The sequence below is a fragment of the Nelumbo nucifera genome, chromosome 4 (genome assembly GCF_055504915.1).
Source record: "Nelumbo nucifera cultivar China Antique chromosome 4, China Antique-T2T, whole genome shotgun sequence".
In the NCBI taxonomy this organism is placed as follows: Eukaryota; Viridiplantae; Streptophyta; class Magnoliopsida; order Proteales; family Nelumbonaceae; genus Nelumbo; species Nelumbo nucifera.
Window position 1 is genome coordinate 48,033,157 of NC_142652.1, and position 17,602 is coordinate 48,050,758.

The 17,602-nt window shown below is 37.5% G+C and overlaps 1 protein-coding gene across 3 annotated transcripts in view; it reads left to right on the plus strand.

The window, feature by feature from the left end:
- Window positions 1-17,602, plus strand: part of LOC104611796 (RING/U-box superfamily protein) — a 61,920-nt gene that overhangs the window by 21,797 nt on the left and 22,521 nt on the right. For all 3 annotated transcript variants that reach the window (XR_016085508.1, XM_010279013.3, XM_010279015.3), the window contains exons 4-6: window positions 2,617-2,783; window positions 2,914-3,088; window positions 16,851-16,912. Coding sequence is in view for 2 of the 3 variants with exons in the window: in XM_010279013.3 (XP_010277315.1) it covers window positions 2,617-2,783; window positions 2,914-3,088; window positions 16,851-16,912 (404 nt within the window). In the remaining variant the exon portion in view is untranslated. The remainder of the gene's footprint in view (window positions 1-2,616; window positions 2,784-2,913; window positions 3,089-16,850; window positions 16,913-17,602) is intronic.

Below are 17,602 nucleotides of genomic sequence, written 5' to 3' on the forward strand. Positions count from 1 at the left end.
ACCTATTATATTCCCAAAAGTAAATACTAGATGCATCCCAACTTTGAATTTTGTCAAGTCGAGGAAAGCTTGCTGAAACTTGTAATTATCATTGTGGGGAGGGATGATATGGTTATGCTCTCAGTTTTGTATTAAAAGATGTATATTTTCTGTTTATATTAATGGGAATTTATTTCTTTATTGCTGATCCAAAAAAAAGCTTGCTCAAAAGGCATGTGATTCCCTTCTGACTGGTACTCCATATGTAGAGGCAATGTAAGTAAGAAGAATTTATCTATGCTTGGGAAATGACTGCAGAGGTTTCCAGTGGAGAATGAAAAATTATGGCATAAGGTTGTGGGTAGTATTCATGGGCTCTCAGAGAATGGATGGAATGCTTGATTGTTGCATAGAGCTATTCTTGCTTCACCCTGGAATGCCATCCACAGTATTCTTCCCTTGTTTCTCACTCACATCAGATATAACCTTTCCTCTGGTAACAAGAATAAATTTTGGGATGATCTCTTAATTGGGGAGTCTCCTTTGAAAGACTTGTATACCTTTCTCTGTTCCCTTTCCAACCTTAAAGATAAACCTATTTTTGAATTTCTTTTACCTTCTCTCTTGCCCCCTAGGTTTGATCGGAAGTTATTTGGAACTTGGGTTTCAAGAGGAACCTTAGGGATTCTGAAACATTCCTATTTCTAGCCTTTCGAAATTGTTGGATGGGGTGGTTCTTGATACATCTAAAGGGGGTAGCCATTTGTGGGTTCATAACCCTACTGGTAGTTTCTCTTGTGGCTCCTTTTTCAACACTTTGGTGATTGCTAACCCCTTTGGGTCCTTTCCTGTGAAAGAAATGTGGTGTGTTCCTCTTCCTCCTAAAGTTGGTGCCTCTTGCTGAGTAGTCTTACATAGAAGTATTAATACATGCGGCTTGTTGCAATAAAAAAGGAGATCCAATTGACTTTTATCTCCTAACTGGTGTATCATGTACTAATTGAATGGTGAGATTGCATACCACACACTAATCTCCCATCCATTTGTTTGCTGTATTTGGGAAGAGTTTCTTGCTCTTTTTTGGGAGCAGGTGGAATATCCTTGTTAGGTTGGAAAGGTTGTTTGATATGTTTTTGGTATCACCCCCATGGAAACATCCATGATGAACCAATTCATCATCTCATATTAGAGATAGAAGAAGGGTTTTATGGACACCACCTACCCCTCAAGAAATTAAGATGAATTTCAATGGCTGTGGCATTAGAAACCAGAAATTTTAGGAGTTAGAGGAGTGTTTATACAAGCAGATAGTGATATTTTAGCCCTCTATTCAGGCCCAATTGGGTTTGGGGACTCCACAAGGTCAGAGGCGTTGGCAGTGCTATACAGGCTGGCCAAGACTCTCCAATGTAGGAATATAATAGTTGAAGGAAACTTCACAGTAATTGTGGGATGGTTGAAAAACAATAATCAAGGAACATGGGTATATAGATATTTACCAAGACAAGTGAAGAAGTTGGCTGCTGATATGGTGGTTTCTGTTACAGTGGGTGCCTAGGAGTGTGCATAGATAGCATGGCTGATGCTTTATCTAGGTAGGTGGCAAATAGAGATCAAATGTTTTGGGGGGAGGTTCTAAGGGAACTCTTTGGGTGTAGACAGCTTTGCTAGTCTACTTTGTATCTGTTCTGTTGTACCTGTAAATATTGTTTGTAATCAATAAAGTTTTACTTGTTATTGACATGGTTCACAATTTCGACAATATTTTGCGAAATTTCCCAGAAACATCCCATTTTGCTAAGTGGCAATGTAAAATCTTTCAGGAATCTTTTTTTTTTACCAAATATCCCCATTAAGAATTTTTTGTTATTCTATTAAAATCATCATAATTTTTAAAAAATGTTTTCCTAAAAGAACCAATGGGGAATTGGTCATTGGACAATTGGCTTTCTGTTTTGATATCATTCACTTACTAAGTCACTAGAATTCAAAAGAAAAAGAAAAATGCATTTAACTACACGAGAGTATTTTCAATCTAATGGAAACTTATAGTAGCAATAAGGGCAAAACTCAGAATGAAAAGTAATTGACATATTTAAGGAAGAGAAGATGGCTAAAGACCAAAAGAGAGACAAAATTGAAAGATGCCTATTATAGTCTCTTAATTTTCTCCTGTTTGATTTATAATGTTCTTTGTTATGGCTTTTTGAGCCTTAAATATGCAATTATATTTTTTCTAATGATTTTTTGATGGTTTATTAACTGATTCTATGTTTTTAGAAAATTATTCTGATTTTTTAGATTTGTCAAATATCTTAGCGAAATTTCTCCAACTCTACATGGCGTCCATCAATATTGAAGTTGCAAACCATGGTTACTGATAAAAAAAATCAGTTATTATCCATTACCAATTACAAGTCCTCTGTTTTTACTATTTTAGTATGGTATATTATTGTTATTGTTATTGTTACAGTTATTATATCGTTGTTGTTGTTGTTGTTATTATTATTTATTCTCACTGCTATTACTATTATTATCATAATCATTATTATTGTTATCTACTTTCAATATTATTATTTCACTTTTTTTGGTTTATTGTGATCTTCAAATCATTTTTTCCAGTTGTTTCTTGCATAGGTTTGTGATCCCAATAGTCGTTGGTACCTAGCAGATGGTGGGTCAGGTCCTGGGGATCTTTTGCTACTTATTGGCAAAGCGCTTAGCCATGCTACAGCTGGTCTTCGCCCGGCTGCTTCATATAGGGCTGTTCCTGAGTACTCTTCTAGCACCGTTAACAGTGGAAGGTGTAGTTTCTTTTTTTGCTTTGACTAAGTACTTGTGATGCATCAATGAAGCAAGTTGCAATTGTGCCCTCAACATGTTCCATTTATTTGATTAGAATCTACCTGATGGAAGCTGGCTTTGTGCTTGTAGGACATCACTGGCATTTAGGCTCATGCCACAGGGTAATGCCATATTAGATTGTTCTCCTATTGCAGCAGCTGGTCATGTAATTCCCCAGAGCTATGTACCAATCTCTGTTAGCCAATTCATGGATGACCTTTCTGCTGAGGATGACATAGTGTGCAATCGTCCTGATAATGCTTATGTAAGTTATACCTTCAAACAGAAAACATCTAGACTAGTGAAAGAAAAGGAAGTAAAAAGAGATAGCAGTAGTTTTCAATAATAATGTTATCAAAGCATCAACTAGTCATTTGAGGGCCAGGTCAACTGCATCACTAGCTAGTCAGTTGATACTCATAATGCAGTCATCTGGGATGATTAAGCATTAATTTGTTAACCTAGTCAACTACAAACTTCTTTTAAAGCTTTATTTGTTTATGTTATCTCTAATTATTTAAATTATAGTCAACTAGAGACTTATTTTCTAGTTGGAAAGAGGGTACTGCACTTTAAGAGGAGACTCACCCAACCAGAGGTCCTCCCAAAAGAGAACTCTATTGGCACCTCCCAAATCAAAACAAGTAAAACCGAGGAAATTTGGTTATACCTCATATTGCTTTCCAAGGAGAATTTGAAGTGGAGAATGGTGCTATGGCTAACTTTGCATCCCAATCATTCTCCTGCACACCATGAATGCTTGCAATAACCCTGTGCCATAGTCTGTCCTTTTCAAGGGGAAATCTCCACAACCATTTGCCTAAGATGCTGTATTCCTCAAGTTTTTGGTCTCATTTCTGAACACCCATTAAACTTTCTTTGTTTTTGGCAGCCAACTTATCACAATTTTGAGTCTGCTTCAATTACAAGTTTTTCCACCCCTATTCTATAACTTTTTCACCCGTACACTACAAGAAATTAGCTCCCTAACTAATTTTTTTCACCTCCCTCAAAGTGTGTCTATATTTCTAGGTGCCTTGTGTTCCATTCTTTAGCCAGCCTATTACATTCTTAGAATCCCCTTCAACCAAAATGCTGCTCAAATTCATTCTCTTACAGATATGCAAGCCTTTATTTATATTTCTATAGCCAGCCTATGAACTCCCCAGTTATATTTCTTATCACCCCCAATACCTATCGGTCTTGGATTTCCAATGCTATAACCATCAAAGTATAGCTTCTAAAGGCATTCTGCTGGTAGAGACCAAACCCTTGACCTTATTGATTTAGTGACAGAAGATTCTGCCACCTGCTGCCAGCCCCTTAGAATATCTTCCTTTGAAAATTTCTCAGTCTTACAATATTTTTACCCACTTTACTACCCTCCACTTAATGGTGTCTATTATTTCCTTTGTTTTTTTTTTTTTTTTTTTTTTTCATTAAAAATCTGATTGCTCCTCTCTTCCCAAATGGGATCATAAGGTAGCCACTCTTGTACACCTCCAAGGTTTTGCCCCCGTTTGTTTTTAGTTGAAGAATTGTTTTTTTTTTTTTTTTTTTTTGAATAACATTTCTATATCCTCTGGTGAAGACCATCTACTACCAAAAAGAGACAAGAGTCTATCCCATACACTAGATGTATAATTGCAGGAGATTAGTAGATTAAGTACAGATTCACTATTTGCTTCCCAAAGGACACACTTATGAAGACTAAGAGAAATACAACAATTTGGTCTCCTTTTTTGCATGGTATCACAAGTGTTGATCTTCATATGACATGCTTCACAACAACAAGCCTTAATTAAAAAACAAAAAACAAGCCTTAATTCTAGGAGGGATGGGACCATACCAAATGGACTTGAAAGGAAAGGAATGCGAAATGGAAGGGGTAAGACAGAATTCTTTGAAGAAAGAAGCACAAGAGAATTGACCTGAAGGGGAAATAGACCAAAACACGAGAATCAAGAGTAGATGAGTTAGCTTCAAGCATGCAAATCTAATATTCTGTTTTTCAGACATTGCAATCAAAACAATCATCTAGTTCAGCAAATCAATGAAATAATTCTTGTGGATCATCATCTCTAAAATTTGGTATTTCCTTATGCCTTCTAACATTTTTATTAATATTATTTTTGTAGTCAACGTTATTATGTCTATTTTCTACCACCATCTTCTCAATCAAGTCAAACTGAGACCTTTGGTATGGTTTAAAATTTTTTTTTGAAGGATCAATAGAAAATTTTCAATAAACTGAAAAAGAGGTACAGTACAAAACTTTTGGTTGTCAAGTTGACAAACCAAGCAAAGATACATCACTCAAACTGAAAATAAATCTTCATTACAGGGCTGTAACTCAAGAGTACTCCAAAAGTTTTCTAACTAATCAGCTTTGTTCACTGTATCGAACTCTGAAAGCTGTAGCACCCAATCTGATATTAGATTACTCACTGCATCTACCGGAAGATCAATGGTCTGTTCCTTTCATTCGATATAGACCAGCAAACTGCAAATGGAATGAAGCTCCACATGATTTTATCTTTCTTGCTTCCTCTGAATTTTGGCCATTTGGAGAAGATTTCTGCTGGGGATAAAGGTTGAAAGACACTAACCCCAAACAGAAATGAGAAGAACTTCCAAATGAAATTTGCTGCACTGCAAGAAAAGAACAGGTGAAGTACTGTTTCCTCCTCCAAGTTGCATAAGCAACAGTAGCTTGCCATGTGAAACCCTATCTGTAGTAAGAATGCTGTCATGTGCTACCAACCAAGCAAAAGCCTCAATCCTAGGGGGTACCGGATTACCCCATACACCTTTTATCTGCTCTGCCTCCGCACTTTCTCTTGTTAGGGCCTTATAGAAAGACTTCACTGAAAATCTTCCTTCTTTGCACTCTTTCCACCATAGGCCGTCTGCTGTGCTCGTAGAGATACTTGTGCCTTCTAATTTCTCCAACAGAAGAATACATTCTTCAACTTCTTGATCAAGTAAAGATCTTCTAAATTTTGGGGACCAAATCAGCTGCTCCCCTCTCCATACATAGCGCTGATCGATTGTGATTTGGTGCTCAGACAACCTGTATAACCTTGGACAAACCTCACAGAGTTTCCCTATCCCAAGCCATTCATTTTCCCAAAACCTCACTCTTGACTCATCCCCCACTATTAAACTAACCCGACCCCTGAACTCCTGATTAAGGAGGCGTTTGGCAAGTCTTTTTAGGAAGATTTTCCAAAAGCTCAAGACCTCAAAAGACTGATGAGCTTTCACAGGTAGATCTTCAAAGACCAAGGACTGTTTGGTAGCAATTTTTTTAAAGATCTTTTCAAAAGCTAGAAAGACTGAAAGACTGTTTGGCAAGCATACATGTTGGTCCCTCTTACATACATGTTAATTGTTATGTGCAGGACCCAATAACACATTCAAACATGCAAATATTACTTGTGGGTTCCACTTACACATTTACCTACACAAAATATTAAAATGGGCCCCACTCATGCATTTCCCTATGTAAGATGACAATGTAATTCTATTTATACATTGATCTTTTTTGATGCCATTCACACAGTAGGTTCTGCAGTCTATTAAGATCATTGCCAAGAAGAGCTTGTGCAAGTTCTGGATCAATCTGTAAGTTGTATAAACACCAGTTACAACAAAGACTTGTAAATCACAACAAAAATAAGGTTCAAGAAAACCAATGACAACTATGATACCCCTGGTAGGACTAAAGGATTTTGGGCAGTATTAGCATTGGATATGATACCCCTTCCATTTCTGGTGTGACAAGAACCCAAGAGCTAAAGAAGCCAAGAACCCAAACCATAAGAGCCTTGTATGATGCCTTTTTATTTTTGAAAACTTCTCTTGTTCCTCTCTTTGCAAATGTCTCATACAATTGTATGACCTATACAAGCCTACTGACCATAGAATACCTATTCAAGAACATGTCTCTAGTTCCTTCTGGCTTTAGGAGTTAGAACCAAGAGAGTTTCCATGAAATTCAACTTGACCTCTTGAACAAGTTTCAAAGAGAGATGACAGAAAGTTAAGGCAAAGTTCTTAAGGAACTTTACAAATTTTGTTAAGAACTTCCCCTCAACTTTCTGTTTCTTCCTTGGCAGTGTCACAGATCTTAGACCAACTTTATTCCTGTGGTTGCAATTCATGTTAATTGAGATGGATCTATTTCTGATTTAGTTCATTAGGTTACAAATGGTCCTAATGCAACATATTGAATGGCCATTAGAATCAACATTAATTAGAAAATGTTAAGGCTGATGGGGAATCTGGCTACTTCCTAATAGATGTGCTCTTTGTAAAGCTGATGGGGAATCTGGCTACCACCTCATGGTCTCTTGTAAGGCTGCTAAAACTGTTTGGGAGTGGGTTTTCTCTCGTTTTGGGTGTTCTTGGTATCCTCCGGAGACTGTCCAAGGTTTGTTTTCTCCTTTTTTCAGTTGGCCTAGGAAGCGAGGGAAGACTATGTGGAGGTGTATTAGGGCAGCGGTATGCTGGTCATTGTGGGAAGAAAGAAACTCACGCATTTTTTCCGACAAGGAAAGAACATTGGAAGAATTGTTAGATCGAATCCTTTTAAGGGCTGTCCACTGGCTAAAATCTTTGGAGTTGTTTTCAGATTTTCCTGTGGATGACTTGCTAAGAAACTGAAAAGAGATTGCTTCCAATGCTAGATGCAAGAGGACTCTTTGTCCGTTTTGGTCCCCTCCCCCCTCGGGCTTTATAAAGCTGAATTTTGATGGCAGCAATGTAAGGAATCTAGGGCCCTCTGGGATTGGAGGAGTCTTCAGGAATGAGGAAGGGATTGTTATTGCTTTATTCTCTGGCCCTATTGGAGAAGGTGACTCTCTTAGGACTGAGATCTTTGCAGCGCTTGAAGGAATTCGAAGAGCAAAGGAATTAAATATCAGCCGTTTGATCCTGGAAGGTGATTCGAAGGTGGTGGTTAGTTGGTTGAAGACAGAGGACAGTGGTTTGTGGAACTTTAACAATGAAAAAAAAACAGTTCTTATGGCTGGGTAGGGACATTGAGATTCAATACAGCTGGGTGAAGAGGAGTGCCAACTCATTTGCGGATGGGTTGGCCAAGCAAGGAGTGAATAGGGAGTTTGTTTTTTGGGCTAGTTTTTAATCTTTTTTCTTTGCACTCCCTTTGTTTTCTGTTTTTGGGGAGCTAAGATATTTTATCTCCCCTTTTGTATCCATATTCCCTCTTTTCTTTTAATTTAATGAAGCTGGTGTTATTGATCAAAAAAAAAAAAATTAGAAAATGTTAAGGCAAAGGAAAATGGCTATATATACTCTCCTAAGGCCATTATGAAATACAATTTCTACTGTTCTCTTCTCATTCTTAAAAATGTAAGAGACTCTTACACATTGATCTTGTATCAATTGTGTAGACAATTTACAAGTTAAGAATTTTATCTCTTGTTTAAAATGATACCATCTTTTTTTTTTTTTAATTCTAGAAACTAATCAACTGTTAATCGAATACCTGTTGCATCCAAATTCAGATTCTTTTCTATGCAAATCGAACTTCACTGAATTTCAACTTATTATTATTTTAAAATTTAAATCCTATTAGAGCATTGAAGATCCCCTATTCTAGTCCAAACCCTTCAACCTGGCAAGATAGATGCTGCTATAGTTAGTGGATGATAATCATTTATGAGCGTAAATATTTAACTGGTAAATTTAATTCAAAATTGATGTATAACAGAAACCCCATGGAAACTTCTTCTTAATGTAGTTAATAGGTAAGTTAATGTAGACTATATGACAACAAAGTCTAACAGTTCAGACCTTGCAACAAGTTGATTAGAGCTTTTTTTTTTTTTTGCTTTACTTTGTACCCGGCCTCTCACTTGGTCAACCTAAGGCCTTTTTTTTTTTCCAGGAAAGCTAATTCTAAAATAAAACACAAGGAAACAAATTCTCATTTAAGTTAAAACATCAGTCAGAATCCAATGAAGCCTGACAAGCATGGAGGTAGTATGTATCTAGCTGCCAATATTTGTGCCTTACCACCACATAGGCCATTAAAGAATGAGTAGATTCCTCCAGTCAACCTAAGGGCTTTCAAAAAAACTATTTATTATTTACAACCAAAATTTACAAGCCAACAACTCATCTAGGCTTATCTGAAAGTGTAGGAAAAAAATAATTTGTTGTGACTAAATTAGGATACGTAAACTATTCATTATTAACAGTAAGAGCATTAATTTTTCTCTGCACTATTTACACCCACATCCAATACCTATGTATTATTATTTGGATTCACCTAACATCCAATCCTAAAGTCAATTAAATAGTTTATAGTTGGCCTGTGATTGATTATTATGGGAGAATCCTATAACTGTAGTAATGGGTGATTTTAACTCTTAATCACCTAATCAGTAATTTCATTCCTAGTCAGTGTTAAGATTGATGCAGTTGATCACCTTCATATCCACCTTTACAGGGTAAGCTGCTCAATTCAATCACCCAAGTATGCTGACTGGAAAAGAATGTTGTTGTATCTATCCCTGCTTTCAGACTTCGAAAACTTTCTCAAATTCCTTAGGTTGATTTGTAACTTGATTTACAATGCTAGCACAAATATATAGGAAATTGGAAGCTCGCTTTGTTTGAAGGCTAAAGGTTCTTGGGATTGAAGTCATTTAGATATTTAGGTGCTCAGTTAGATAAGAGAAGATTTGCTACTTAGGAATCATTTTTTGGTTATGCTATATATATTGGTTCTATCGGTCAGTTAGATGCATCCATTCACCAATCACTGCATACGGTGAATGGTTCCTAGAATGCAATACTTACCCTGTTCTACTAAAAGGTATCACTGCGTAATGGTTGATTATACATTTAAAATCCTAATGTTAACAAATGTGAGACCCTAACCATTAGGAACTATTTGGGCATGGAGAGATATGCATTTAAATCCCTAATGCATCAATGGAATCTGAAAAAAAAATATGAGAAGTGGCGTTTGATTATACCTGAACATAATGAAGAATGGAGAGTATGGATGGAAAAGGAGAACATGGTGAAGAACCTGAATGGTGAGCAGTGATGTGAAGAAGAAGAAGAAGAAGTTAAGGAAGAAAAGGAGAACATACCTGCTATGCTTCTCAGTCAAGTCAGTGAGCAAAGTTTCTCTCAGTCAAATGAAGGAGGTTTCCATCGACCCCTTTCTAAAATTTTGCTAGACGTATCGGGAAGCTGAAAGCCCGAATAGACCATAAGCTTCACTTGTAGCATTTTAGATATGGACCATTTTGAGATTTTACAGTCTTTTTTAGGTCCTATCTTCTGGTCTACCGGCCTTTCACGACCCAAACAAGAAAAGACCAATTTTGGTCTACTGGGCTTCTAAAAGCTCACTAGATCTTCCAAAAAGGCTTGGCAAACAGGGCCTAAATCTCATGATCCCTTTCCAAACGCTTACCCCGTAAGAACCCCTTACTTCTCTTGGTTCCCTCCCAAGCCTTACTACATATTTTCCAACTACCACCCTTCTCCACTCCCTTTCTTGTCCAAATCTCCCAACCATTTCCCTAATAACACCTTATTAAAAGGTTTTGTCCTTCTCAGCCCTAGCCCCCCACCCCTTCCCAAAGGAAATCCTTTTGAATCTTCTCAATTTTCATAGCCACCTCCTTAGTAACCTTCAACAATGAGAGATAGTAAGTTGGTAGGCTAGAGAGAACACTTCTTATGTGTAATTCTGCCTCCCAAGGAGAGGTATTTAGCTTTCCATCTGTCTAATCTCCTCTCAACTCTCTCTATAAGAGGCTTCCATATATTACCTGCTGCTGTACTAGACCCCACTGGCAGCCCAGGATACTGGAATGGAAGTTCTCCAACCTTACAACCCAATACCACTGCAAATTGCTCCATCTCCTCCCTATTTAAATCTCCCACCCCTACCAATGAACTTTTTTCTAGGTTCACTTTCAACCCAGTTAGTATCTCAAAGTTGGCCAAGATGTCTCTTAAGTTTTTTTTTTTTTTTTGATAATTGAAGAGGAATTTTATTAAGACAATATGAGAACTGTTACAATCATCTTACTGAGAGGCACGAGGTGCGACCTCCCTTAAAGAGTGAAAATCACATAGCACTATAGATCAAGATTACAAGGTATCCCAGTACAAGTGTTCCCTCAAACACCTTGTTTAACAAGATAATCTGTCATAGCATTTGCAGACCTGCCAACCCACTCTATACTAACATTCATGTTTATTAATAACCAGCTGGCCTTCTTTGAGAGGTTCTTGTAGCACCAAATGACTAAGCTCGGATCTGTCAACCAATCTACAACAATCTTGGAGTCACCTTCAATTTGAAGGTTCTCAACACCAAGATAGCTCTTAGGTTCAATATTTGGTTTACTGAAGCATCTAAAAATATTAATGTGTCGTCTGCATATTGAAGGTGAGAGATACATGGACCTTCTGCTCCTACTTTAAAACCTTCTATCCAACCCCTTTGGACTCCCTTCTTCATCAGGAGGTTTATTGCTTCCATTACTATTACAAATAGCAAGGGGGAGATTGGATCCCCTTGCCTCAACCCTCTAGAAGCTTGGAAAAAGTCAGTTGACACTTCATTAATCAGCATTGAAAAGGAAGCTCATGAAATACAGCAATACATCCAGCCCCTCCACCTCTCTCCGAAACCCATCAATCTTTGCATCTCTTCCAAAAATCCCCATTCCTTGTGGTCGTAGGCCTTCTCAATATCTAACTTGCACACTAATCCTGGCCTGCCACTTCTTAATCTTGAGTCAATACATTCGCTCGCCACTAGTACCCCATCCAGTATTTGCCTTCTACAAACGCCATATGAGATTCCCCTACCACCTCCTGAATCACCCTTTTTAATCTTCTTGCCAGCACCTTTGCCAATAGTTTATATGGAATACTTATTAAACTTATCGACCTGAAATCTCTTATATCCACTGCCCGCTCTTCTTCTGAATTAATGAAATGAATGTGGCATTTACCCTTCTGTCTAAAACTTTGGATTCCCAAAACTCGTTATACATCTGCATAAAGTCCTCCAATATGTGCCAACAGCTTTTAATGAAGTTAAAATTGAAGCCATCAGGACTTCGTGCTTTGTCCCCATTAATCTTCTTCAATGCCCCTTCACCTCTGCGGCTTCAAACTCCCTCTCTAGCCACCCTGCTGCACTGTCACTTAGCCTACTTGGTTCTAAATCTCCCAAGGTCACCCAACTCCAATTCCTTCCTGTGTACAAGTCCTTATAATACTTCATCACTTTTTCTTGAATTTCACCCCAAGTGTTAACCACCTCCTCCTCTATTTGAACCCTTGAAATCACATTCCTTCTTCTCCTTCCATTTGCAAAAGCGTGAAAGAATGATGTATTCTTGTTGCCCTCTTTTAACTATAGTGGTCTAGACTTTTGTCTCTACCTTGTCTTCTCCCTCAAGATTAAGTCTTCTAGCTCCCTTTCCAAAGATGCGATCTCCATTTTGACTTCCCTTCTATAATCTCCTTCTTCTTTAAGTCTTTCTAGACCCAAATTGTTTATAAAATATACCATGCCTATAGCCTTGGTCACTTTGTGAGAGGATAGTGATTAAGCGGCCTTTCTTTCAGCCATCTTTGCTCCAAATCATCTAGAGCTTTGGCAAAGCTCAACCAGCCCTGTTTTTCTTTTCCTTCTGGTATGCAAATTATGGTAGGTGAACATACCTCACAAAGTTGTGTGAAAGCACCTCTGCTATTGCATTTCTTCTCCACCATGAAGTTTTACTTCTTCCCTTGTGCGTTCAGCATAGTTGTCAAGGCAATGCCTAGGCGACAACTAGGCGACAAGGCGCCCTTGGAGGCTCGCCTCACTCAGTCGCCTAGCAGTTTTGTATACTGTCTTATAAAATACTTTTATATTGTTACTTTTTTGAGTTTATAATTATAAAATAGGCATTATTAAACAAAATTATTCATTTTTTGTGTTTATAAACTAATTTCTTTTTATTATTTGTTAGGATTTAATCAACACAAACATTGCTAACTGCTGTATTGAACCCTCAAAGACTTCAGAATTTGAACCAATATGTAAGGGAAAAACTTAAAGTTTTGTCTAATCAACACATTTCTTCCTCCACTTCTTCTTCTTCTTCTTCCACCTTTTCTTTTCTTCTTTTCCTATAACAAAAATAGGGGTTCAGTCCCCATATTTATTGAATTTTCTTTTCTTTCTTATTTTTCTTCTCATAAATATGTTGATTTTCTAGACATAAACATGAAGTTTATAATTTTCTTATGAAAATTATGGATAGTTATTAAGGAAAAATGGTTATGGAACCTAGGGAACTACCTAGGATATGTATTTTTCACTTAAAAAAATCCATCGCCTAGGCGACTAGGCGCCCCCCTATCGCCTAGCCTTGCCTTGGCGCCTTGAAAACTATGGCGTTCAGTTCGCCTTTCCAACCTAGTTCATTAACTCCATGGAATATGCTGTTGAAGAAGCCTTTTTGCCAAACTAGTGCCTCCCTATTTAAAAACACCACAAACCTTTTGTTTTCTCTAATCTTAACCACCAACCCTCCTCCTATTTTCCAGTAGAAATCTTTTCTTCTCCAATTCCAATATTTTCCTCCATCTGTTTGCTGGCATGAAGCCCACCATTGTTTTTCTTCCTCCCTCCCCTCCACTGAGAGAGATATGTTCACCTACCATTCTTGAAAGTCAGGAAGTCCCTTTCCCTCCAAGTTGACTTGGTCATTTGTCCTTTGAGTCGTTGAAAGCTATGTTTCCTGATATATTTAAGTTTGTGTCTATTTTTGGATTGCAATGTCAAACTTGTCAGTTGAGCAAACATTGTAGAACAGATTTTCCTTCAAGTAATAAAAGATCCATTTTGCTTTTCCACGTTGTGCACTCTGATGCTTGGGGCCCAGTGAACATACCCATTGAGGGTGGATACAAGTATTTTATTAGCTTCATTGATGATTACTCCAGATGTACTTGGATATATCTTATGCATTCCAGAGAAGAGGTAACTAGAATTGTGAAAGAATTTCATCACATGATTTTTACTCAGTTCCATGTTAAAATACAAACTTTTCAATTAGATAATGTGAAAGAATACTTTCATCATGACCTAGATGATTTCTTTGCATTTCATGGATCTCTTCATCAAAGCTATTGCATCAAAACACCATAATAGAATGGTGTTGTAGAAAGGAAGAACTGACATCTTCTTGAAGTTGCCTGTAGTGTGATGCTACACATGAATGTTCCCAAGCAGTTTTGGGTTGATGTTGTGATGGCTACGACTTATGTCATCAATCGCATGCCATCTCATCTCTTACAATACAAGGTCCCACATCAGCTCTTGTTTCCTCAATCTCCTTTGTTTTCTATTCATGTGTGTGTATTTGGCTACAAATGCTTTGTTCATGATTTGCCCCCAAATCGAGGTAAGTTGGACCCCAAGTCTATCCCATGTATTTTTTTTTTCGGGTTACTCATCCTCCCAGAAGGGCAACAAATGTTTTAATCTTGTCTCTCGCAAGTACTTTGTCTCAATGGATGTGCCCTTTTTTGAGTCTGGTCCTTTCTTCCCGACCTCTCCTCAGGGGGAGAATAGTGTGGAGGAGAGGCAAGTTCCTCAAGTTCCACTTCCTTTCATTCCTAACTCTACTTCATTTCGTGTTATTTTGAGGTGCTGTAAGGGACATCTGAGTTCAAAGGGTGTGGAGTAGCCAAAAACTGTGCATGCAACATTATTTGACATTCTGACTCCTTGGAGGCATTATCCAGGTACTCTTGTTCCCCTTGATGTTACTAAGCCTGTTGCTATTGATAATTCTAGTAATGACCTTAATGTTCCCATTGCTCATACGAAGGGTGTTAGATCATGTACTACTAAACACCTTATTGCCCATTTCTTCTCTTATGAAAACATTTCACCCTTGTTTCATGCTTTTCTGACTACCATTGGTTGTCTCTTTATTCCCAAAAGTGTTGTAGAAGCTTTGTTTATCCCTGAATGGACAAATGCAATGAAGGAAGAAATTTGTGCTCTAACTCATCAAAAAAAAAAAAAAGAAAAAAAGAAATTTGTGCTCTACACAAAAACAACACTTGGGAGTTGGTGGATCTTCTTGAAGGCAAAGAGCTAGTGGGGTGTAAGTGGGTATTCATGGTGAAACATAAGGCGGATAGGACAGTTAAGAGGTATAATGCCAGGTTAGTTGCAAAAGGGTACACATAGGTACCCTAAAATGAACTCTATTCGGATCATATTATCCTTGTTAACTTTGACTAGGAGCTTCATCAACTAGACATTAAAAATGCTTTCCTGAATGGGGATATAGAAGAAGAAGAAGTATATATGATTCAGCCTCCTGGGTTTATAGAACAAGGGGGTGAAGGAAAAATTTGCAAACTAAAGAAATCCCTATATGGGTTGAAGCAATACCTTAGGGCCTGCTTTAGCATATTTTACTTGGTTCGTCAACAGATTGGGTTCAAGTAGTGTCAGTCTGACTATACTCTTTGTCAGAAGGAACCAAGAGAAGATTATGGTCCTAATTGTGTATGTAGATGACATAGTAAGTACGGGGAACTAGGACTTTGAGATTCAAAAGGTGAAAGAATCCCTAGTTGTGAAATTTGAAGTTAAGGACTTGGAACAGTTACATAATTTCCTTGGAATTGAGATTGCCCATTCTCAAAAGGGCATCTTCATTTCTCAAAGGAAATATATCCTAGATCTCTTACAAGATATAGGGAAGTTGGGAGCAAAGCCAACAGATTCCCCTATTGATGAAAATCACAGACTTGGTGATTGTGCTAGAGAACTTGTGATAGATGTCAAGAAGTTTTAAAGTTTGGTAGGAAGACTTCTCTACTTTTCAATGACTTGATCGGATATAGCATATGATGTTGGTGTCCTCAACCAGTTTATGCATGCTCTAAGTATTTCCCATTTGGAGGCAACAAAGAGAGTCCTTAAATATCTAAAGAAGTATCTAGGGACTGGTATATTGTTCAAGAAACATGGCTATATGAAAATGGAAGTTTACAGAGATGCAGATTGGAATGGTGTAGTTGACGATAGGAAGTCTACTGATGGATATTGCACCTTTGTTGTTAGAAACTTAGTCACTTGGATAAGCAAAAGACAAAGTGTAGTGTTCAGATCTAGTGCTGAAGTTGAATATAGAGCATAGAGCTATGGACTATGGCTCATGGGGTTGTAGAAGTGCTTTGGGTAAAAAATTGAATTGGTGAATTGGGTATCTTTGTTGATGGTCCAATGTCCCTTTACTGTGACAACAAGGCAGCCATTAATATTGCTTCCAACCTAGTTCTTCATGACAGGACTAAGCATATTAAAGTTGACAAGCACTTTATAAGAGAAAAAACTTGAGAAGGGTGAAGTGTGTACCCCTTACATCAGTTCCAAGGAACAACTAGTAGATGTCCTTACAAAAGGTTTACGCTATCTGCGGCACAATGAGTTGTGTGACAAGTTGGGCATGATTGACATATATGCTCCAACTTGAGGGGGAGTGTTGAAATGTGTTATGTATTGCCGCAGGGGTATTTTTGACTTTTCCTATCTTTTTCTTTTGTAAGCTGTCACCCAAAGTATAAATACTAACTTATGTGCCGCCAGCTAGTAACTTTTGGAAAGGAACTCTTTTCTTCTCTTCTCTCCTGTCTCCTCTCCTTCTTTCTTCTCCCTTCTCTACTCTATTTTTCTTTCTTCTTGCTGGGACTACAATTGTCAAAATACCCTTATTGTAAAAAGGATACAAAAGCACATGTAAAGTTTTGGCTTATTTTCTCCTGCATCCCTCTTAGATTGCTTCTAAGTTCTTTATCTGTGCCTTCTTTCTGTTATGATTAAATGCAATTCTTTTCCTCTGATGTGTTACTTTGATAATTTAATGGGAGAAGCGCCATTTATATTTTTTTTTATCAGTAGAAGCACCATTTATATTAGCAGCTATTTTTTTGGTCCACAGGATGCTCGAAATAATTTGAACAAGGAACCATCATTGAGAAGCGTCCTTTCTGATCCATTATCGTAAGTTGAGTTTCCCTTGTTAATGTATTACATTTTGTCACTTTTTTTTTACTCGAGGTATCTTGGTCTTACTTTTTAGCTGGTGAGTGGTGAATACAGTTTTTGCATACCACTTGAACCTTAGTTCTTTAGGTTTGAAAGAGAGGTTTCCTGACAACTAGGCCTAGTGAAGAATGTTTTGGTACTGAATTAATAATACATTATTTACTTTCATGAGGTGAGGATGTAACTAAATGTGAATTATATATCTTTTGATCTTTTTCATGAGGGCAGGAGTTGGCACAGTGCTGCTTAGTGTGCACTTATATGTTAAATAAAGGTGGCACCACTTTCACTGTTTCACCTTTTTGACATTTTTATGGATAAAGAGCAAAAGGAAACTTGGGAGGAGTTGGACACAAGTTGGAAATTAGTTTCTAATAATTCCATTACCTATAATATTTTTAAAGGTAGAAGCACAATCAAAGCACAAAGGGTTCCTGGAGATTGAGGCACAAGGTGAGGAATGGGTCTGCATGAAGTGAGATGCCACATTGTTTAAAAATTAAAAAACTATAATTTAAGAACATGCAGATCTAATTCTGAAAGAAGTAAAATATTTCCAAAGCCTATTATCTTAATTGGTTGCATGTCTTGTTAACAAGAAGCTCCTTGTCATACATAGGTTAAACTCTCTACTGTTTAAACTCT